The sequence below is a fragment of the Drosophila takahashii genome, chromosome 2L (genome assembly GCF_030179915.1).
Source record: "Drosophila takahashii strain IR98-3 E-12201 chromosome 2L, DtakHiC1v2, whole genome shotgun sequence".
In the NCBI taxonomy this organism is placed as follows: domain Eukaryota; kingdom Metazoa; phylum Arthropoda; class Insecta; order Diptera; family Drosophilidae; genus Drosophila; species Drosophila takahashii.
In genome coordinates, this window is record NC_091678.1 from 10258886 (window position 1) to 10282977 (window position 24092).

Below are 24092 nucleotides of genomic sequence, written 5' to 3' on the forward strand. Positions count from 1 at the left end.
AAATAATACACACATATATAAATATATATATATATTTATGCTAAACATTTATGGTTAAAAGTTAATAACGTAAACTACCGTAATAAATTATGAAATACATAATACTCTTTGTCTACTTCTGCCAGTTTCTCAAGCTGTTGGTAAGGTATATATTTTTTCTTTAAATTGCATTTTAATATTATAAACAAATTGTTAAAACTTGCAAGGGAATTTCGAAGAATATTTAAAAAGGTGTTAACAAAAATAAAATCTTACAACTGGAATTAACTTAAACATTGGGGATGAATCCAACAACAGTTGAAGAAACTGGACTTGTGACATATCCTTTAAACGTTGTTATCCTTTGGGGTAATTTTTCAACTTACAAATGATTCAAGCGGATATTGATCTTCGGCGTGATCTAACTTAACAAATTGGCTACTTAATGCTACATATATATTTTTCATTTTCGATGCCTAAAGCGGATTTTTGTTTATTTTGTGTCTTTACTAGCCTAAGTGCCAAATTCTTCGTCCTGCCCTCGTCCCTTCATTACCTCCCCACCCCGCCCCGTATACGATCTATGAACACAGTCAGCTTTTGTCCTGTTCCCTTGACTCTTACAGAAAGGTCTCCCGGTTGACTCCACCCATTCCGATTCCCAATCCCCGCCAGCTCCAGTCCCACCATCATGGTGGTGCGTCGTTGGGATCGGGTGGTGGCTTCGCCGGCTGCAGCACCACCGGTGGTGGTGAGGTGCTGGTGGCAGTGATGTCGGTGGTGGGCGCAATGAGGAAGCCACTGGATGCTCCGGGAAGTGGCATGCCCAGAAAACCGGCTGCTCCCGTGTTGGCCGAGTCGCCGTCCTCCATGATGACCGAACTGTCGGCGGCCGAGGGAATGGTGGGCAGGAATCGCACTCCCAGGCGAGGTGGCGACGAGTCCTCTTCCTCCTGCACCGCTTCCTGGCGGACCAGTCTGGGTTTCACTGCATCCAACTGGGCCTTGCCGTTGTGGGCTGGAAAAGGATAAATAAAATATAAAATTAAATGCATTTTAAGTGGAATTCAATTAAAGATATGATTTATTTCATTGATTTTAATATTGATTCGATATTATAAGTACTTTAAAAATAGTTAATTCCATTAAAACTGCATATAAATACAAATTCGACTAACCTATCGATATTTATAAATCATTTTCTGACTTTAAAAAAAAAGATGAAATGAAATAATAAATAAAACATTTTTTTCTAAGATAAAATCAGATCTTAAAATAGTTTTTCTCCCTAGCTCAATAAAAACTGTAAGAGATCTCTCATGAAAATATAAATAACAATAGAGAACGCTATAGTCGGGTGCCCCGACTATCAGATACCCGTTACTCAGCTAAAGGGAGAGCGAAGGAGATGGAGATAATTGGCTTAACTCGTGGGTTAAACTTTGATCCGCCGTAACTTTTTAACGAATAGTCCGATTTAAAAACTTTCTTCTACATTTCGATAGGTATTGATAAACACAATAAAACTGCATTTTTACTTTTCCGAAATATTGAAATTTTTAAAATCGTATCTAAGCGATTATGGGCGTTAGAGGGGGCGTGGCACCCTTTTGAAACAAACTTGCGCTGCGTAGGAACTCCTAGAATCTGCATGCAAAATGTCAACCTTCTAGCTTTTATAGTTTCCGAGATCTCAGCGTTCATACAGACAGACAGACGGACAGACAGACGGACAGACGGACAGACGGACAGACGGACATGGCTAGATCGACTCGGCTAGTGATCCTGATCAAGAATATATATAGTTTATAGGGTCGGAAACGCTTCCTTCTACCTGTTACATACTTTTGCACGAATCTAATATACCCTTTTACTCTACGAGTAACGGGTATAAAAATGGTATAATTTATTTATTATGATTTTACATATCATGAAAAATCATTGAAAGTGTTAATCCTATGAGATTGACTTACCAATGATCGAAGGCAGAGGAGTGCTACTGCCAGCACTCGATCGGGAAAGCCGGAAAGTGGAGGTGCTGGCGGTGGTGGCCGAGGCGGAGGAGTCGTTCCTTGAGCTGGACAGGTTCGAGTCCTGCGACGTCTTGCGGGTGATTAGCCAGGCGGAGTGGCGCCGCCTTCCGTGGCCATGTTGGTGGCCGTGGGGCTCCAGCATCTTCAGCGGCATTGCGCATGAGCCCGGCGCCAAGGGAGCCGAAGAGGGTGGACCATGCCGCCAGCTGGAGGATCGAGAGCTGCAGAAGTTCTCGCTGGAAATGGAGCTGGCTCGATTCTGCCGCTGCTGCTGTCTCAGTTCCGCAAACTGATACTGATACGGATTGGCAGCTGCGGCGGTATAGGCCCTCTGGCGACGCTGTTGCGGCTGCCGTCGCTGCTTTCTACGCCTCCTACTCTCGCCGCAGCAGAAGGTCCTCAGGCGGTGCCACAAACTCGGCGTCTGCTCCATCTTATGCCAGTTGGGCATCTCGCTGGGCAGCATCCGGAGGCAACGACAACCGGGTGGATGGGCCACGGCTGCCGCAGGCAACAGGGTTGGCGGCAGTTCACCACCTCTCTTGGTGCGCCCCACTGCACCACCACCCCCACCTCGTCCACCCTGACCACCCACTACGCGTGCCTCCTCGAAATGCTTGCATAAGGTCACACAGTCCTTCTTAAACTGCTTGGTCATGATGGCATAGAGAAAGGGATTGCAACAGCTATTCAGGGGCAGCACGAAAACCGTGAAGATCTTGGCCTGTTCCAGAGAAATCAACTGCAGACCAAAGATGGCCGTGATGGAGAAGAAGGCGATGGGTGACCAGCAGAGGAAGTCCGTAAAGACCAGCAGGGCCATCCGCTTGGCAATGCGCGAATCATTCGTATTCCACGCCTGGCTGCCCCTGATGGCCCAGTACATCTTGAGGTAGCAGCCCATGAGTGTGAGGAAAGCACACCCATTGATGAACATCAGCGAGATCACATAGGTCAAGCTCGCCGGACCCGTCGTGGTCTCAAAGGGCAGGCAAACGGCGAACTTCCGGTAGTCCGAGACTCCCAACAGAGGCATCAATGCCATGAGGAGGGCAAAGACCCAACCCACACTCATTATGTAGCCCGCCTGGCGCAGCGAGAGCCTCTTGTTCAGGTGAATGGCATGGGTGATGGCATAGTTGCGCTCCAGCGTGATCACCGCCAGTGTGTAGACCGACAGCTCGGAGCTGAGGACGGCGAGGAAACCGGACAGCTGGCAGAGCAGGGACATCTGCCACGGAATGGCGAACATCCGGAACTCGCCCAGCGTCGCTGCATCCACAATGGCCAGGATGCCCAGGTAGATGCCCATGAAGAAGTCCGCCGCGGCCAGATTGCAGACCAGGAAGCGCGGCACATCCATCTTGGAGCGCGAGCAGAGGAGCACAAAGACCACGGTGCCGTTGCCAAGAAGTGACAAAAGGAAAACCACCCAGACGCCGCAGCGCAGGGTCCACCAGTCGAAGAGATCGGCGCAGGGCAGAAAGGGTCCCGGCATCGGCAGGCACTGAACCGCACCCGGCTGAAAGTCCTCGGCGGTCATGCCGGAGAAGAGGCCCGTTCCGAAGCCATAGCCCGTGGCCGGACCACTCACCTCGTGCTCCTCGAAGTACTCTTCCATGTAGCTGGTGGCGATCTGGCCGCCCGTCTGCGACTGCAGCTGCTCCTCGTTGAAGTTGGCCGCCGCCTCCCAGGGATCCTGCATGGCGGCACCCAGCTGCTTGCTGAGATTGTCTGCAGGGGAAAATATAATTTTGGTTAATTCATGTTTACATTTTACATAAATTAAGATACTTTAGATACAGGATTATTTCTAAATCTAGAGCTAATTTTAAAAATAAACCTTTTGAGGACTAAAGCATAAATTAAAAAATCCAGCAAAGTTTAGCTTATGAGGTTTCTCAAGTAGTGATACATTTTGTAGAATGTTTCTGATATGGAATCCATATTATGGATACACAGAAAAATCTTTAACAAAATATGAGGTCGATATGTATAGGAAAATTAAATATTTTTTAAAGATCAATGTATTAATATGATTTTGTTATTTTTTAAAGATCAATGTATTAATATGATTTTGTTATGAAAGAAGATTATATTTATCTTATTTTACGTTGTTTAAAAAAAATTTATCAAAATAGAAATAACTGACTTGATAAAATATTGAATAGATTAGTTTGAGTTATAAACTTTAAATTAATCAATAAGGTAGAATTTACCCGTATATCAAATTTGTTTTCTGTGCATTACTGATCGCTGATTAAGCTATCTTTAAGGCTTCTCTCTATACTCACGCATTTGTGGCCAGATATTCATCATGCTGTTGTTCCACAAAGTCATATCGAACTCCGCGTCGGAGGGAAAGAGCACAGCCTCTTGGACCTGGGAGGTTTTCTTTTGCGACGACATGGCCACCAGTGGCAGAAAAGCGCAGCAGTGGTAGGCATACGAGAGTATGAGCGTTTGGATCCGTGGAAAGGTGTCGGGTGGCGGAAATTCCCTTAGCTTTGGATTATTAAAGGTCTTTAGGTGGAGCAGAGCACGCAGTCCCGATTCGGGGAGCTCGGGAAAAATGTTGTTGCCCAAATTGAGATCCTCGAGGGCTGTGAAGCCAGCGAAGGCCTCCTTGTGTATGTGCGAGATCTCGTTACCCTCCAGGTCACTGTGTAAAGAAGATGTAAGCCTTAGTGGTCTATAAAAAATTAAATTAAATTAAAGATGAACCCACAGCAGCTGGAGCTTGGGAATGCCCTGAAAGGCATCCTGGGGCAGCGCCTTGATGCGATTGTAGGAGAGCAACAGATCGTGCAACTGCTTGAGTCCGTTGAAGGGCTTTCCCTGAATCGTTTCAATTTGATTGCTCGATAGATCTCTGGGTTATAATAACACACTCGTTATATGGGGAAATATGTGCAAAAGTTTTGTACTCACAACAGCCTTAAGTCTCTGCAGCTACTTAAATTTGGGATGCGTTTAAGGGAATTGGTTTTAAGTTCTCTGTAAAGATAATGATTAAATCATTATGATATATTAAAGCAGGGGTGCATGAGCTCAAAGAACGCGGGTCACACGCCTATCTTGCATTAAGCACACGTCGATTCTTCTTTGCGCAGCTATCACTATGGACGGCAGTCCATGTAGTGACGAAGCGCACCAGGAGAGTGTGCGAAGGCGACTACTATATATACACGAAGAAATGAAAATCTACTGTGATGGTCCGATCATAATGAATGATACACCTATCGAAAGGTATTGCAAAAACTAACAGGATTGCATACCAAGACTCTAAGAAAATCAATTGGCTTGGGAGAGAGAGCGGTGAAAGTGAAAAAGTGAAAATTTCGAAATTTGGAGCTGTTGGGGCCGGTGGGGATAATTGCCCCCTCGCAATATTTTACTTGTATTCCTTTTGAAAATACCCGTCGAATGAGGGGTCGTTTGTCAAAATCCGACGCTCCGTTCAAAAGTTATAGCCAAAATAAGATTTTCTTCGTCTTCCCAAAATGAAAATTTAATTCTGTTTGTCAGTTTGTCAGTTTGTCAGTTTGTCAGTTTGTCAGTTTGTCCAAAACATGTTTTTTAAGTTTTGAAAATTTTATATGACGTTCATCACATCGATATAAAAAACTTTTGTTCTACCACTTTTGGAAAAACTCGCTAGTTTAGCGGGAAAACAGCTATAAATAGCTAAAAATCGGAAAGCCGTAACTTCTATACTACTAAAGCTACAGACTTGTGCTGCATCTCGTTTGAAAGGTATTTTTAAATGCTATAAACGCCTTCTATATGCAATTTGTGTAAATGTAATAATTAAAAAAATATGAACAAAAGACAATTTTTTAAAACTTTTTTTTTTAGCTTTTTTTTATTTTTCTCAAAAACGGCTCTAACGATTTTTTTTAAAACCTTAAACTGTATAGCCCTTGAGATTCCTTAAATTTTGGTATATAACACATTACTGTAAAAAGTCACGTTTAAAAGTTATTTTTATACGAAAATAGCCACTTTTGCCAGCTCGAACAATTAACGCTCCCTGAGTATTGAATTTTGTGGGAGGGTATCCGAACTGTATTTTAGGGTCATGGAATCAGTAAATTTGCACTTAAGAGTTCCATATAGGAATCTTTTGTTCTACGACTTTTGGAAAAAGCCGCTACTTTAGCGGGAAAAAGCTAAAAATAGCTAAATTTCGTTAGTTTGTAAGTTCTACACTACTAAAGGTACAGACATGTGCTATACCTCGTTTAAAAGGTATTTTGAAATACTTCAACGCCTTTTTAACTTAATTTGTTAAAATACAATAGTTTAAAAATTATGATTGACCAATTTAAATTTAAATGTATATATTAGCTCCTATGAGAGCAAATGTAAACAAACAAAAACTTCTGATATCAAATAAAAACACCTCTTAACGAGGTAAAAAACTAGTGACGACCGCACCTTCAACATACAAAAGTTCTGATATCAACATTTGTGACGAAAAATTATTACACTCGTCATTAAATAGACTTTCTAATATTTTCTCATTCGGCACGCTGCCATAGAAAGTGCCTGTGAAGGGAAAAATGCTGGAATAGTTTGCTAGGGCGGGCCGAATGAGAAAATATTAGAAAGTCTATTTAATGACGAGTGTAATAATTTTTCGTCACAAATGTTGATATCAGAACTTTTGTATGTTGAAGGTGCGGTCGTCACTAGTTTTTTACCTCGTTAAGAGGTGTTTTTATTTGATTCGAATACACCTGTATTAAAGATACCTTATGTAGTACTATCTACTCACAAACTCTTCAGTCTTGGCGTTTGACGGCACAGATTCGTTGGCACCTCCTGAATGCCGGCACGATCCAGTTTCAGTATCTCCAGGGCATGACAGGCCTCCAGCTCAGGAAACGAGCGCAAAGTTCGCACATCCGATAAAATCCTGAAAAAATCAAGGAGTCCTTAGCATTTTTCCTGACACCTCGACCCGGAAAGATACTCACAGCTTCCGCAACTTGGTCATTCCCCGAAATGCCCCTGTCGAAATGGTCGACAGGGGATTGGCCCTCATGTCCAGCATTTGCATGCTCCTGGGCAGCTCAGTGTCGTTTATCCAACGCAGTCGATTGCTGGTGATGGAACTGGGGGGTGGGAATTTAATAAAAACGTTTATCCAATGCCAAGAAAAGTATCTTTCGGATACACACTGCTGAACTGCTGGCAAGTGGCACTCGGCTGCAGCTGCATTTAAAAGTCAAGTTTTGCAAACAAGCCAACAAAGCTAAAAATAAACTGTGACAAGAGCATACTTTTGGGCGCTCATATTGTTAACGCCATTCTGTGTTTCTTGGCCGACATTTTTGAGGAGAAAATGGAAACTCTGAAGTGCTGAGTAGAGTTCACCTCGAAAAGGAAGCCGCGTCATCAGCCACAAAAAGCTTATTCAATTTCCTGACACTTTTCTTAAATTTGTAAATCACACAAATTAAGTTCCATTTAGAATCTCTGCGAGTGGAAACATCTTTTTGTTTATCTCTTCTAGTTTGTTGCACCGACTTGGCTTGACTCCCATTCTTTTACGAGTGGAGTCAACAAAACGCAGACACTTACTTTTAATCCTTTTAAATTTGATTTTTTGTTTGTGCCATATCCAAGCTCCAATAGAAAACCGCACACACATGGAGGGTTTTCTTTTGATTTTTTTTTTCCCATACAGTCGTACGAATTTATTTACCAGCTTAATTCCCCAATCATGGATGCACTGGATGCTCTGGAGATGCAGCACAGCGTGGCTTTTATCGCAACATTTAACATGCTCATAATTATCCTGTTTACCAGAAATTGAATTTCCTTGGGGACTTCTTGCAATCGCAAACGATGTCAGCATTGCCATGACAGTTGCCACGGAGACCGAGATGTTGCTGCTTCGAGGAAGCAAAAACAAAATGCAGCTGGTATTTCAGTTCTCGATTCGTGGTTGGCAGGATATGGAATAGAAACAGGCTGCGATGGCTGGATATGGCCATAAATTGGACAAGTAATGATGCGTTATGATTTTCGGTTTCCGCTTGTTTGCCGCCCCACAAAGTGGCAAATGTCGTGGCAAGTCAACAACACCCGTGGCAGCTGCAATTGCTCCCCGCCCGCCACTTTGGCCCATAATATTGGTCGAACACCTGTGCTTTTCATATACTTACAGCTCCTGCAGTTGCGACAATTTGCTGAGTCCCTCGGGCAGACTGCTTATTAAATTATCGTCCAGCTCTCTGCAAAGGAAAGGAAAAATAGTAAAACATGCTTTGAAATACATTTCGTGATTTCGATTATAGAAATTGAGTTGCAAATTTTGCTCTCGCATTTTATTTTCCCACAGAATCACAGCCATTTGCATGACTTTGTTTGGGGGTCAGTTTTCTTTTCTAAGCTACGTGACATCACGTAGTTCCTAGCGGTGGCTTTTCCATTTCCGATGGGGCAACTTGACTCCTGGTCGAAGATGCAAATTTATGCGTGAGAGTATTTTTTAACAAACTGCTCTGATTTCAATTATTTATAAAAAATTAAGGGAATTTTTGTAAGGATGACAGAAGAATTGACCAAGTTCCAAAAAAAGCAATAAATCACTTAATAACTTGTATAAACAAAATATTTCTAGACTTATTTCAATAAAATAAAATAAAATAATATACAAAATTCATGGGGATAGTGTTGACTGAAAACAACAGATGCTCTCGCCAGCAACTTTCCATCTCATTTTCACCCACATATGACCCACTCTGACTCCACTTTTGGGTGGGCGTGACTCGGCTTCCATAAATCTGGAGTCAAACGGCAGTATGCACACGGAATATTTTCCTCATTCTTCGTGAATGGTTAGATTTACGCGTTGCACGGGAAAAAGTTTTTCACTTTCACTTGATGCATTCCTCGGAACGGTGGTCACGCCCCCTCCTTAGTCTCGTTTCAAGAGGAGAATGGAACTCTGTCAGCCACAACATAAATTTGCATATTTGTCTGCTGCCGTGGGTGGCAGGGATAAGGACATGTGGGCGGTTAAGGTGGCTAAGGAGCCAAGTGGAGCGCTTTTTATGGGCCCACGGAAAAGCGTGCAGCGCAAAAGCCAAAAATTTGCGGTAAACAGCAGCGCAGAACGTCAACGCTGGCGACGACAATTTAAGCTGTCGGCTCCGAACTCAAAACCGAACTGAAACCAACGCGCAAGGGGAAACAAGAAGAAAAAAGGAAAAGTTTTCCACGCTTTTGCTGTAAAATTGAAATTTATTCGAGGCATGGCCGCAAAACGGATAAACACCATTTCCACTTGCCACTTGTGCTCGCTTGAGGTATCATCGTTTTTGCTCTATTCCTGGCATTTTTAATGGGGTAAATTAGTTTGCTTGATTGAAGACGAGGTTTAAAAAAAATGTTACGTCAATATCTAATGGACATTTTAGAAACAGATTTTAAATATTAAAAAAACCTTTAAAAATTCCAAACATTTTCATTTATAAGAAGATTTTGTCAGAAGATTTTTCAATGATCTTACATCGGCTTAATTTCCTTAAAACAGAATTAATTTATTTTTAAAATATATTTCTAGGTATTTTCATCACTATTCAGTATTATCAACCATGCTCTAGAGCATTTAACTTTCGGACATTCTTCGGAAAAGAGAAATCATTTTTCTATTCGATATCAATTGCTGTTTTGTGGGTCGCCTTGGTGTCAGTGTGTTTATGTCATGTCGCTTTGGCTCATGTGTGTGTTTGCGTTTCCTGCATAAAGTTCTTAAAGTATTCGAAGTTCTGTGGCACGGTTCTTGCTACTTACAAAACTTTTAAGGCGGTTAAATTTTTTAGAGCTCCCGCGGAGATTTTCATGATTTGGTTTCGCTTCAGCAAACTGTAAAATAAGGAGAAACGAATGCTTAAACTTATGCACATGAAAACGGCAGCCAGGAGACTTCAATTACTTACAGCACGATCAAGTTTGGCATTCGCGGAAAGTCCTCGTCGTTTATTATTGTCAACAAATTGCTGCCCAAATTGCTGTCGATGTTCCAAGTGGAAGCAGAACACAGAAATTATTATCAGTTGAGACTGGTTTTATGATCCCCTAACTTTCGTTTATAATTCAATGCTTTTTGTGGCTCGAGTAAGTTTATAGATTAAAAATGGTAATACACTTGGGATGAAGGAAGTTACGGGTCAATGCTCGCTAAAAACATGCACATAAAATTATTATTATCGACTGTGGTTAGTTTATATGGGATTTATTGTCGGATGTCTGTCGTTTATGTGGAGTATTGAATCAATTGTATTTTTAAATAATTTATTTGCTTTGTGTCTGAGAATTCAGGGCTAGTAAACCAGTTTTCTAAGCCCATAAATTAGTAAAATTTAGCATTCCCCCGCACATCAGTTAAATAATGAAATAATTAGCCTAATTGGTTACCGAAATGCATGCCAATAATTTAATAAAACATTTACAATGCGCTAACGGCAACATCGATTAAAGAATCAAAGTAACATATATGTATTTTCCCAATTCGTTTTGGTTACAAATTTTCGAGTCATGCAGGATAGTAATTAGTTTAAAGAACTCTTGAAGGCAAGTCAAAGGGCTCACAGTGCTTCGAGCGTTCTGAGTCCGGCCAGCGCGTTCGTGGGAATGCGATAGAAGAGATTGCCCTCCAATCGCAAGGTGCGCAGTTTCTGCAGGTGGCCCAGACAATCCCCATCCAGGCTGACCAGGGCGTTGCCATTCAGCTGTCTGAGTTTTTTGTTTAACCATTGCAAAAATATCAAAATAAAGAAGGGGAAAAACAGCACAGAAAAGCGGAAAAATATGAGAAAATAGCGTGTAATTGCTCGGCGAGTGCATGTGCGTGTGGCGGTGTGTGTGTTTGCCCGAAAAACAAACAAATTCATCCGGCTGAGAAGTCCTCGCTGTGCTCTCCTCCCACATCCTTTCGGCGATATCCTCAACTTAATTGCGGTGCTTAAAAGCAAACATAAACGTTCACGTCCACGTACACTCAAACACACACACACACTGTTCTTTTCATATTATTTTAAACATTTTCCCCTGCATACTTACAGGCTGGTCAGCTGGGCGAGTCCTTGGAACGACTGCGGCGGCAGGGACTTGAGGCCACAGTTCTGCAGGCTCAATCGTTTCAATTTGCCCAGGCCATAGAATGCATTGGGATCCATATTAATGATGCTATTGTCGGACAAAGTTCTGCAAATAAACCTTCCCTTGGTCAACAACAATGATCTCTCGTACTTATATAAACGGGCATAAAGTCAAACTAAAGTCGAGTGTCGTCGCCTAAAGTGCAGGAAATTGCAAGGACGGCAGAGTCGGGAGTAATTAATCGTCCCAACTCGCTGGAATATACAGCGTAATCAAGTAATTTATATTACCAGGGGGTTCGGGACTTAAGTCAGGGGAGTGGGGATCTGCGGTTTTCCAGGGGGTTGACCGCTGTGATTCTTTCTTTTTTTTTGCGCATGGGTTCGCTGTGAAATTGAATAATGAGTTGCTATGCCCGGCGACGGCAACTTTGACTGTTGAAATGACGAAAGTTTTTATATTGTTGTCATATTTTTTACTCTTGTTGCTGCCGTCCAGCATAGATTAAAATGGGGTGGTTTTGTGGTTTCTAAAATACCCCAAGGGAGCTGGGTGTTTTATACTACGGCTTAATTTTGGAAGGGGAAGGATAATCCGCACCATGAATGAAATTGGTGGATATATCATTAATTAAAGACGCCATAAAACTGTAGAGCTTACATTTTTACATCAATCAGGGACTTATACTCACAGCTCCTCCAGATTGGGTGCCATAAAAAATGAGTTTGCCTCCAGCTTGGTTAAGTTGTTGTTGCCCAAATCTCTGTTGGCGAAATGAATGACAGAAGCAAAACAATAAAAAAATTAATAACTGTATTGAAACATCCGGGATGCCAACATTTCATCCATCAGCAAGGCAAAGAGAAAACATTTGCCATTGTCATGAATTGAAAACGAGGCTTAAATGATTGGAAGTGAGGGAAAACCTCTGTAGGGGCCATCAATCAAATGGGAAATTGCATAAAAACATATTGAGATAACCCTGGAACCTCTCCACGACGGAAAATGGCATAAAAATGAAGATGAACCGTTTGGCAAGGGAACAGTTTTTCAGAAAGCGAACAACTTTTAGGAAAAATCCGAAAGTGAGCGTAAGATCCACATTGCAAGTGATTTTAATGGCTTATGACTGGCGGCTCTGAGCGATGCGTTAATTAATAAATTATTTATTTATTTATGGACCGTTCGAGTTGGCCATTAATCAGCTGAAACTTTGGTTAAGCCAAAAGCGGTTCCCAACTCCTTTGAGATAGCCCGTCGGCGGCAAGAAAACGTGACTCACATACGTGAGCAATGACAGCGACGCGACGGTGACGATGACGATGATTGCGAAACGCTGCACAACGTGGCGTATGTGTAATTAGATTAAACCGCATGCCAAAATCGTCCGAAACCGTATCGGACCGAAGACTGCGAAATTGACTTGTAATTATGCGATTTGTGGAATTCCAGCAGCGGGAAATGGTTCAATACCTCAATACTGTGAGTCGGCCTAATCGCTTAATAAGGGGAAGTCTTGGAATTATTAATCGTTTAATTAAGCGGCCATTGTGGGTATTCGGATTTGGGGATTTACTTTGCTTAAAGTAAGAGGTATTAACATGAAGGACCAAATCTAAAATGATGAAGACTTTATACTATAAATTTTGATAGTCTAATTAATTTGAATAAAATATAATTCTGTTTTAATAATTAGGTCGGTAATTTATTTTGAAATAATTATTAATTGGTAGATAAATGGTTACTATTTTAATTTGAATATTAACATGCATCTTAAATCAAGTGAATTTAATATGAAAATATATAATAGTATAATATTTCATTTTAAAATGAATCTTATGTCAAGTGATTTAGAATGACAAATGTTGGTAATTTTTCGCAACATTTATTTTAATTTATGCATAGTTTCATAAATATATTCAAAAATCTCTACGAAGTGATTGATATTATTTCAAAGATTTATGATTTCTGAAAATGGTAATTGCTATACTCACAGGACGACCACTTCGTTGGGCAGGTTGACGGGCACCGCCAGGATGCCGATGCCGCGGCAGCTGAGCCGCAGGACCTCCAGGCTGCCGGTGCAGTGACAGTGCTTCTGCAGCCAGCGCTCGCAGACCGCGTGAAGCGTTCGCTTACCTCCGATGACGTCGGCGGAGGAGGTGGAGGTGGAGGCGGTGGTCAGCTGGCTGCCGTGATACTCCTGCAAGGACTTCTCGTACAGGATCTGGGCCTCCCTTTCGGGATCCGCCGAGGGCAGCATGACGTTCTCCCTGATGCCCGTGGGCGTGGCAGTGGCGGTTGTAGAGCTGCTATTCACAGTTAGTTGGCTAAGTTGTTCGCTATTTGGTTGATGTTGCTGATGCTGCAGGTGGACGTATGGCTGTTGCTCCTGGCGATTTCCCCCGCCCGAGGCGGAATTTTCTTTGGTTTCATCATCATGGCCCATCGCCAGTCGGAGCAGCAGCAGAAAGCAGAGCGCCAGGCGCCAGCTCCACCGGCAACGCGCTGCCATCGTTGCTGTCGTCGCTTTTGTTGATTGATGCTGTCAAGCATTTGTCATTTGATGACAGTTTTGTGTGCGATTCGTTTCTCGCTCATGATTCTCGGCTGCCGTCGCGGTTCCTTAAACTTGGCTCACTCACTCACTTCTCTGCCGCAGTTCGAATTTATTTCATTCACTTTGCATTCACTTTCCTCAGTTGCACTTTATTGTGTTTTTTTTTGTATTTTTACATATATACTGCACGACAGCAGATGGAATTCACTTTGATTGCTTGCGTTTTTACGCTTAACGTAGCTCAAATGCTGCGGTTTCTCGGGTTATCGCGGTGATTGATGCTGTCTAAGGGGACGGGAAAGCGATAATGAGGTGTCACTCAGGGTTCTTAAATTATTATAGATTGCCTCTTAACGGTTAATATATGCCATTATTTCCAGCAACACATTATGTTATAAAATGGATTTTTTATTTAAAATCTAAATTTAACTCCAAGCGTCAAAAATCATGATTTGCATAAACAAAACTTGTTGAAACCATAATATATATTCTGTCAAAAAGAAAAAATATGTGCTGTTTTGCCAACTTTTTGTCACATTGCCCCTCATCAGGACAGCATAAAAGAAAGTTTTTCCCCCAATCAACCCGGACTCATAAAGGACAAAATTAGCCAACAGCCCATCAAACACTTCATATAAACAATGGGCCCAAATCACTAGCTGGCCAGAACCGAGCCTTGTTCCTGTCAGAAACAAAAGGCTAAGAGCAGCACACACAAAGCTGATGAATGACAAATTTGCCACAGAATGCTTCCTGCAGAATCGTGAGGCAAGGCCCATTTTTCACCACTATGCCCGAGTCATAATTAATGAGTCTGTTGACAGTTTTAGATTTGCGATGGGCTACAAAGTGTCGACGAATCGCTTTTTTTTATATGTAGGTATATGTATGGCAAACCAACTAAATGAATCTTAACTTCACATTCTGCGCGCCCTGAAATGTCACGATGATGTGTTCGGTGCAGGATGAGGAAGGACAAAAATATGTCCGAAAATAAAAGAGATTTCCCAGCACGAGCCACCGGCAACAGCAGCACCACCTTCGCTCACACTTTTGCCGGATGATTTATGGCATGTTTATGTTCCACTGACCTCGCAACTAGCAACCGAAAACAGCAACAACTGAGCGGATAGTTGGGCACCTCGGAAACACATCCCGTGGATAAGGCAAAAATATTGAAGAAGACGCGGAAAATAAATGACAATGTCGACGTTAAGATACCTGTTAATATAAAAATATAATCCAATTTCTGGCGATTTAAATAAAAAACATTTAGAGGTAATATTTTGTCTAGTTAATAAAAACCATTATTGAAGATCATAGTTAAGTGACTTTTCTTACCCTACTAAAAAAATAATAATAATAATTTAGCAAATACAACTCAGATTCAATACACCCTGCTAATCCAAATGTTAGGGTACACAAATTCTCGAAAAATACCACAAACGATGACGGCGATGATTTCAATTGGCTCTAATCGAATCTGGGGAGTATTTTATGGCCCTGCCCATTTCCATTCATGAATAATAATCTGTTCGCTCCTCTCGCCTTTGCTAATTGTAAACAAACATCGATTGTTATTTATTTACTATTAATATCGATTATAAACAATCTGATATTTAGTATCTTTTATGCGAATTTGAAAGAGTTTGTGCAGCTTGGCGACAAGGTGATGAAAATGACTATGTAAACTTGGGGGAAGGCTAATAAAATAATTTTTAAAAAATATTGAATCTGTTATGCATTAATAGAAAGATTGTTTCGGTTCACTACTAAGCTTCCCCTGCTTTTATTCTCCCCTAGCAACAAATCCTCGAGGCAAACTTTCTACCCTCGCCGACCGAAAACTTTAAACCATCTGCAAACGAATGGGAAAATTCAAATATTTACACCCTGAGTAGGGTGTGAGGAAAAAAAGGTAAAACAAAAACAAAGTAAGAAAATAAAATAGGTGGAAACAAAATCAAAACCAAAAGGCAGACAAATGCAAACACACGTTTTCCAGATTGAGATTGTTTGGAAATGAAAATTGGCCGGCTGCCGAGATTGTTTTTCATAACTCTGAAGAAGCTGGGGTAAAATCCTAGATGCTATTAAGTGTTCCTAGAAGTTGTTTGTTTGCTTGGGAATAATTTGAAAACAACTTGGTTTGCTCGTGACTTAATATACGTAAAGGTATTTAAGCAACGATTCTAAAGTACTTCAGCATGAAGTGATAAATGTCCTTTAGATGAGAAATTTTACAATCTCGCCCAAATCAATCCCCAATTTCCACTCAATTCGGACAGCTCTTAATTAACTAATTAGATAGCTATTAGCCGCCTGGCTGATTAGTTGACATTGACTGGATATTGTGACAGATCAATCTCGGTGTTTATCACATAATCGTTAAAGCGGTTTATCGCAATTTTCGCTGAGCCATGCAAATTTTCACAGTCGAACGATTGCCAAGTCAATCGTTTCGGTATTTTACGGATTTAATTGTCACACGATTTTTGTTGTGACTGTGACTTTAATTGATATATGTTTGGTCGGTTGGCACATAGTCACCGCGAGTGTTTTTCGGTTTTCCACGCACTTCAATGCCAATCCGTGGTCAACCCACATAACTCCGCAGAACGCTTCAAAAATTCATGAAAATCTCATAAATTTTTGCATTCGCAGCGATTAATTACAAGAACCCAGACACTGACACGCCCCAAAAAATAAAGCGATCTGTGGATGGGAGTGTGAGTGCGGGCAGGTCGGTGGGAAATATGAAAAATATGAAACCCGATATGGCAAAAGTTGAAGTTTTCTTGTTGAAAATTGATTTTGACATGGAGTGAATTTATATTTCCCCAAAAACAGAGCGCCGGCAAACTCTCGAACCCGAGATGCAAACTTGTGGGGCTTGATTTAATCAATTTTGGCTCACTTCGCTATGTAAAAGAAATCAATAGTCAGCAGCAGAAAACACAAAACACTCGAACGTGAGTGCGTTTCTCGTATATCTCAATATCTCGGCCTGTGTGTTTTTTGTACAAGTGCACCTCACCAAATACAAAACTGGATTTTCAACACAAAATGCAACTTCACTGCTGTGTGTTGCATTTATGCTGTTTTACACTGACCTTGATTCATTGTGGGATATTTTCGATTTTTTGTTGCTTTCGGCTTTTGGCTTTTTCGCGCTCGACTTTATTAATGACAGCTGTTGCATAATTTATTTAATTTTTTGGCGCGCTCGGATCTGTTTTAAGAGCAAAATAATTAAATGTGATTTCTGTTTAAGGAGAAAATCAATTTTCTACTAAATCGCCAAAGGAGAAACGTGGCTGATGAGTATGAAATTTAACTAATTAAATAGTTTTCATACTATATGAGCAAGATATTTCTGAAATTTCAATAATTTCAAGGCAGAAACCAAATAAATTTTCGAAATAATTGCCTAGAAATAAATCATTAATTGAAATATTCAGGAATTTTCATAATTAATCCGTATATTATTATAAACATTTTTAGACCATAAACTGACACAGAAAATGTAGATCTTTTTTTAGAGCTGCCAAACAATTATCAATTTGAGTTCCCCCATCAAAGCAGAGGCCACATGAAAGTTCACACCTCCCATCCGATTATTTGGCGGCCTTATCCCACTGATCGGGGCACTTTTGATCGCTTTGATCTCGTGGCTCCTCTCTTTGGCCCATTGTTAAGCGGCTCACATGTATTTTGCGATGTTATTATTGCGGGGATGGCTGTCGAATCGATTTCGTGTATCTTTGAGATGGCCCCAGGGAGTGATGGGAACAACTCGCTGGCAGCTCTCATTATTGGCGATTATTCAACTGTTTATTTTATGGCTTTCTCATTACATTCTCCTCGGTGCGGTGCTGTGTGCGGTGCAAATTGGCAGCGTCATCGCCGTCATAATCGAGCTATTAGCCAGAAGAAGAGAGAAGGCTTCTTATTTACATTTCATGCTACTCAATTTTATTGGCAGTTTGGGTCAATTGTCTGATGACGACGACGGCCGAAATGTGTCTGAAATCGTTTTCTGATTCTTTGTCGGAGATTCCCCCCGAAAGTAATTAATGCCCGAAATCTTGACCCTTGATTCGTTTTAAAACTTTTGTTCTCCATTTCTCACATTTTCCCTTTATTCTCCGGAAAATTACGTGCATGCAAGCAATTCATTTTGGCAAATGGAAATGCCACTTTGTTTATTATTGTTATTTGTATCATTTTTCGGCTCTCTTGGCTGGCAATCAATAGAATATCGAGCACAAAGGCAGCTGCCAACTGGCAACTGACCTGAAAATGTGTCCAAAACTCGATTAAGTAAATCGCAGCAGTGGGGGAGCCAGAAAATGAGATCGGGGCTCACTTATTTGTGGCTATCTTTCGGAGAACGTGACGCAGCTGCAGCAATTGATTACGCATACGACCCGTTGAACCCAGTTAACTCTGACCGCTGCACTAGACAACAATACCAAAAATTCCTTTCTCCTTTTCATTCTCATTTTTCGGTGTTTTGTGTTTTGTTTTGCTGCAGACATTTTTATAGCTCCCAAATTGGTAACAGTCAAATGGGTGGGCGAAGATGTCAGTGGCAGGACCCTCCAGATGGAGGAGATCCACTTTCCAGAACCAAAACCAGAACCAGAACTCCCTCTATATGCGTAATTGTTGACTGACTTTTGTGGTTTGCTTATAGCCGTTTAGACTGGACCACTGGGCCTTTGTGGTGCCGACACTTAACATACAAGGAATGGTACTCGCTTCTTTAGCTTTTAAACATGCAAAAAGGTTACTCAGAAAAATTATACAGAACTATTATCATTTAAAAAATACTTAATATTTAATGACTCAATAGCCCCATTTACTTTTTTAAATAAGAAAAGTACCTATCAAAAATACTACAAAATTAAAATTTCTACACGAAAGTTTCGTAGAATTGAGAGAAAACAAAAGTAAATATAAAAAAATATCATTAAATTAAAAATGAATTCGATATTAAATAATATTTTCTCTGAATTATTCTACCTTTTTGTTCTGTGCACTTGAATTAATTGTTGAAACAACTTAATTACGCATGCCGGAAGATTCCCTTTTAAAGGGAATAAAGAAAGTGCAATCTCATTTTGAGTCAATGAAGGGTAAATTTTCATCGTCACACCTTGAGGGCTAAGGGTCGCCATGGAGTTGCTCGAAGCCAAGTAGAAAATTTTCCATTTGTGGCAAATGCGCAAATTGCATTAAGGCAAAAGTTTTCCTTTCAGCTTGAACGATTTTGTCAGCATCTTCTGCTTGCCCCATCTCCCCCAGCGACCCGTTCCATTTGCCTAATTACACCAATGTGGTGGCAACATCATTAAAAAACTTGCTCTGCTCTTTTTGATTAACACCACGAAAACGGTGCATATAGAGTTTATGGCCAAGAGTTTTCCATATATTGTTGCGACACATATTTGTGGAATCGTGTCAATTGCTTGAACACTTTTTTTGGCCCACTGTACGACAATTTCCGCCAATGACGATCAAAAACAGAGAGCCCACGCCCACGCATGAGTTATCATATCAAAAACGATGTCGCCATTCAATAAATATAACATTTTAAATGAAAATGTTTATTTTTGCGCTACCAATTGGTGATTGCAGTCGCGAGACTTGTTTGTTAGTGAAAATACTCTACACTCAAAATAAAATTAACCCTAAAGTCAAGGAAATCGCCCTACTTTTGTCTTCAAGACAAGCTCGCCCTAAATTTTAGGGTCAAATTTTTCTATATTTTTGATTTTTTTTGACGTCATATTTCTAAATTTTAGGGTAATTTTACTAAATTTAAGGGCAAAAATTTCTAAAAAGTAGGAAATTTTCCTAAAAAATAGAAATTAAAAACAAAACAAAAAAACATGTTCAATCATGATTTTTTTTTGTATATACGTTTATATTATGTACTCCTCCCTATATACATATGCAGGCGTTGTGTGTCTTGTATATTGTGAATGTTAAAGGTTATGTATTTATTATTATGTATTTGCGCTTGGATTTCTTATCTAACCAAAGCCAAATGTGGTTGTAAATGTGGACTACGGGACTGCGGAAGATTGGGAATGTAGAAATTATGATTAGTTAATATTTTAGGTTCATGAAACAAACTTACAATTTTTTACTTGTCCGTCGTGAGAATCGAACCCGGGTCTCCCGCGCGAGGAGCGAATGGCCTACATACTGGGCCATTGTAGCACTTAAACTTGCTGTGGCAAACCGAGCAATGTATGTAAAGGGTGAAGCGGACAACACATTTGAATACTAATTGCATAATTTTGACCATTCGCGTTTTACTTATTTACATACGTATATACATATGTATATATTTATGCTATTTTATTTTATGTGTAGTATATAGTAAATAACTGAATATAAACCTAATTATTTTTAGTTTACTGCTTGCCATCAATAAAAAAAGGAATAAAAAAAAGTAAAAAAATAAATAAAAATAAAGTAAAATAAATTAAAAAAAATAAAATAACATTAAAAAAAAAAGTTAAAAAATTTTGCTCTGGGACTCGAACCCGCGTCGATTCGATTGCTAACCAAGTGCTTTAACGGTCTGCGCCACGAGTACAGCTGGCCGGCAGCTGACAAGTTCTGGCATTGAACATTTTGGTGTGCCAGAGCATGTAAAAACAACTATTTCTATTTTTTAGAAAAACTTTCTACTTTTTAGGAAATGTTTCTATTATTTAGGGTTAGCTTAATTTTAGGGTTAGGACACTCATTTTTAGAAAAGGTGTTGCCAATATATTTTATTATTTTCGTTTGCCTTTCTATTTTTCAGAAAATAATTTCTAATTTTAAGGGCATTTTTTCTAGATTTTAGGGTGATTTCAGTTCATGGTAACCATTTTCTACATTTAAGAAAAACTTCCTGGATTTAAGGAAAACTTTCTTGACTTAAGAAAAATTTCTTTAGATTTAGAAATAACTTTCTTGTATTTAGAAAAAAGAAATTTTAATGGCGATTTTCTAAAATTTAGGGTTAAATTTATTTTGAGTGTAATTCTAAGTGGGAATATTGATGGAAAGGATAGATTGGGATTAAATATCTTTGAATTTGAAAAATGCATTTTAAAATTATAAAAAATATTTACATTTCATGATTTTGAAAAAATTGTATCCTAATCCCAATACCAAATGAATTAAACCAGCCTTTCTATAACACAAAGAAAAGAATATCCCTAAGTCGACCAATAAAGTTTATTCATAACACTTCTGTCTGTCATTGCAACGCTTTTTTGTCTGTGGCTTTTCATAATGGAAATTAGTTTGTTCATGCGTAATTTTTATAAACTGTCGTCATCAATGGAAAACCCCGCTCTCCGCCGAAAGCAGGCGGCTCGCTTCTAACTTGCCCCGGCTTGCCTTGGAAATGCACTTAGGCTTCGCTTTTTTTTTGTTATTTGTTTTGTATACATTTTTCAATTAGCTGCAATTTGCGGATCGCAGCGGCAGCTGCCTGAGAAAGAACATTGCCGAAAATTGATGACGCCCCGGAGCAACCGAACCTTTTCATTTTATTTGGGTTTTGCAAAACTTTAAGCTCGTAAATTAAAAAGAAAAGGGTTACGCTCTGAACGCTCATCCTCGGGACTGCTGATGGATTACAAATTAAGTTGAAACTGATGCGGGCTGCAATGTCGAAGAGACTTGGCTTCTCTGATTAAATATGCAAGCCAAGTGGGAATTGGAATTGGAATCGTGGGGAATTTTTCTGTTCGGTTGCCGAGTTCGGAGCCTAAATGGAAATCCAAACACGCGTCAACACTTTGCGGCCTGTGGTCAGTGGGTGGTGCTGAGTAGGGTGATGATTCCCGTCTCTCTTATATATTTTTGGCATTTTTTCTTTGTTTTCTGCTTAATGAAATGCATGAGATTTCGGCTGTCTGTTGGCGTATCTTTGGCGCTAAAGTGTTGTGAACATTTCTGGCTACCAGATTGGCATACATAATTAACAATTGCACTCGGGGCGCGCTCTCTAGGTTGATGTTACCATTTTTGATGGCTTTCGGGGACTTGTTCTTGTCCCCGGGTGCATTGACACTTTTTCGGGGTTTTCCCTGCGCGGTTAAACGAAATCTGACTACAGATAGTCATAGTAATGAATGCGAAGTATTCACATGCATTATGCTCGCCTTGGGAAATTTACACGAAGATATTCGCGTAAATTGTGCTTAGGGAGCTAATAAATTTTTCATTTTGTCTGGGTTCTTGCTTTGTTGCGAATTTTGGAATAATCTTGGAGAAATTTTAATTAAAAATCATTTACGGAATATTTTTAAATAACTTTTTGAATGAATTTGTGTAAATACTTTTATTGCCATTAGTTAAATATATATTTCTTTAAATTTAAATACTTATTTAAGATCAAATACTATTTTCCGATTATATTTAATGTACTTCGTTGATAAGTTCTCCATGTTGGACACTTAATTAACATGTGAATAAAATGGCACTATCTTGATTCATTTAAATGTAAATTTCATTTTCATATCACTTAACGATTTCACATTTGAAATAATTATCAATTTCTGCTGGCACAGTTTTCACGTATCATATGGGCATTCAATTTTATATATGCTATCACGATCACGATATTCTAGGCATTTAAAGCGTCACGAGCCGCTGCGTTAAATAAATCGACGTCATAGATCAGTGTGCGAACTTTTATTATATATTTATACCCGTTACTCGTAGAGTAAAAGGGTATACTAGATTCGTGCAAAAGTATGTAACAGCTAGAAGGAAGCGTTTCCGACCCCATAAAGTATATATATTCTTGATCAGGGTCACTAGCCGAGTCGATCTAGCCATGTCCGTCTGTCCGTCTGTCCGTCTGTCCGTCTGTCCGTCTGTCCGTCTGTATGAACGCTGAGATCTCAGAAACTACAAAAGCTAGAAGGTTGAGATTTCCCACACATATTCTTTGGCTTCCTACGCAGCGCAAGTTTATTTTAGCCGAGCGCCACGCCCCCTCTAACGCCCACAATCGCCCACTAACGATTTTAAAATGGGTCCTGCGCCCACATCTTTAAAGATTTCTGAGAAGTGTAAATGCAATTTTGTTGTGTATATTTATACCTATCGAAATGTAGAAGACATTTTTCAAATCGGACCATTCATTAAAAAGTTATACGCTTTATAAATTGTCAGCATATATCTATCTCCCTCGCACTCCCTTTAGCTGAGTTACGATTATTAGTCGGGACACCAACCCGACACAGCGTTTGCACTCCCTTTAGCTGAGTGACGGGTATTAGATAGTCGGGACACCAACCCGACTATAGCGTTCTCTCTTGTTTTGTGGTCGTTTCGGTCGTTTTGTGTTTTTATTGAAAATTGAAAGTGTGTTATAAACACTCACACACACTCCACTCGACGTGGAGTGACAAATGCAGGCACCAACACATTCGCAGGGGAGATGAAAATCAAAACAGCAACAAAAGTTGTTGATGCCGCCAAAAAGTAAACGACCTTTAACGCCAATAAAAACACACACCAAAACAGCGGCAACAAAACGGCGAGTGAAGAGAGGAAAGCGGTATTGTATGGACTCCTTGCCGCAAGTTGCCGTTGCCGTTGGATCCGTTAAAAACGCGGTCAGCGGCCAGAAATTTAATTTATGCGTAACGAGTTCACGCGCCTACAAAACTTGGTGGCACCTCAGTAATCCGTTTGCTGGCCAATTATTTATTTTTTAACCGTCAGAGCCAACCGCACGCGTCGAACGCACAAAGCGAACTGAACCAAAAAGCGTTTTCGGAGGAGCCTCCAGCCAGCGGCAGCAGCAACAGCAACGGCAGCAACAGCAGCAGCAACATATATCGCAGGTTGCCAGCAACACACAGGAATGTTGCCAATATGCCTGCAACTGCGTCACTCCTTTGGCTTCTTTTTGGATTAAGAGTGGTTTTGCTACGTGAAAAAGGTTTCAAACCTATAATATCAGCCATAAAAGGAAATATTCATTTAATAAATATTTCAGATTTAATTGTTAAAATAAATTATTAAATAAAGTATGTGTTTTTTTAATTGAGACTTAAAATATTTAATTCTAGTTTCAAAAATGAACTTACAGATACTTTTATTAACCTTTAACCTTTGGTCCATAACTCCCATTTTAAAAATTACAGGGTAAAGTAGTTAAATATAAGGATAACAAACATGTAAATTAAAAATTAACTAAAATAAATATAATGAATTCACACCTTGATTTTTGTAGTAGAAATTGTGATATAATTTTAAATTGATTCCCATAACAGATCTTTGAGCTTAGAAACCTTAAACTTTTGTGTTTGACTAAAATGTTGCCGAGATTGCGCAGTAAAGCCGCGGTGGTATTGCCCAAACTGTTCCGT

At 40.0% G+C, this 24092-nt stretch overlaps 1 protein-coding gene across 3 annotated transcripts; it reads right to left on the reverse strand.

Annotated features, from left to right (window-relative positions):
- Nucleotides 1-549: 549 nt before the first annotated feature.
- On the reverse strand, nucleotides 550-22347 carry rk (G-protein coupled receptor rickets). 3 transcript variants are annotated; one of them, XM_017147302.3, is made up of 15 exons: nucleotides 22245-22346; nucleotides 13124-13974; nucleotides 11821-11892; nucleotides 11091-11234; nucleotides 10620-10763; nucleotides 9968-10039; nucleotides 9822-9893; nucleotides 8189-8257; nucleotides 6995-7132; nucleotides 6793-6933; nucleotides 4944-5009; nucleotides 4741-4884; nucleotides 4307-4674; nucleotides 1953-3746; nucleotides 550-997 (listed from the first exon to the last, which is right to left on the reverse strand). In XM_017147302.3, exons 2-15 carry the CDS (start codon nucleotides 13642-13644, stop codon nucleotides 669-671), a joined length of 4074 nt encoding a protein of 1357 aa, XP_017002791.2. In that variant the 5' UTR covers nucleotides 13645-13974; nucleotides 22245-22346; the 3' UTR covers nucleotides 550-668. The 3 variants fall into 3 exon arrangements, with proteins under 3 accessions (XP_017002791.2, XP_070067678.1, XP_070067679.1); XM_070211577.1 differs by lacking the exon at nucleotides 10620-10763 and having other exon boundaries at nucleotides 22245-22347; XM_070211578.1 differs by lacking the exons at nucleotides 8189-8257; nucleotides 9822-9893; nucleotides 9968-10039; ... (3 more) ...; nucleotides 13124-13974; nucleotides 22245-22346 and adding an exon at nucleotides 7199-7463.
- Between the last annotated feature and the right edge of the window lie 1745 nt (nucleotides 22348-24092).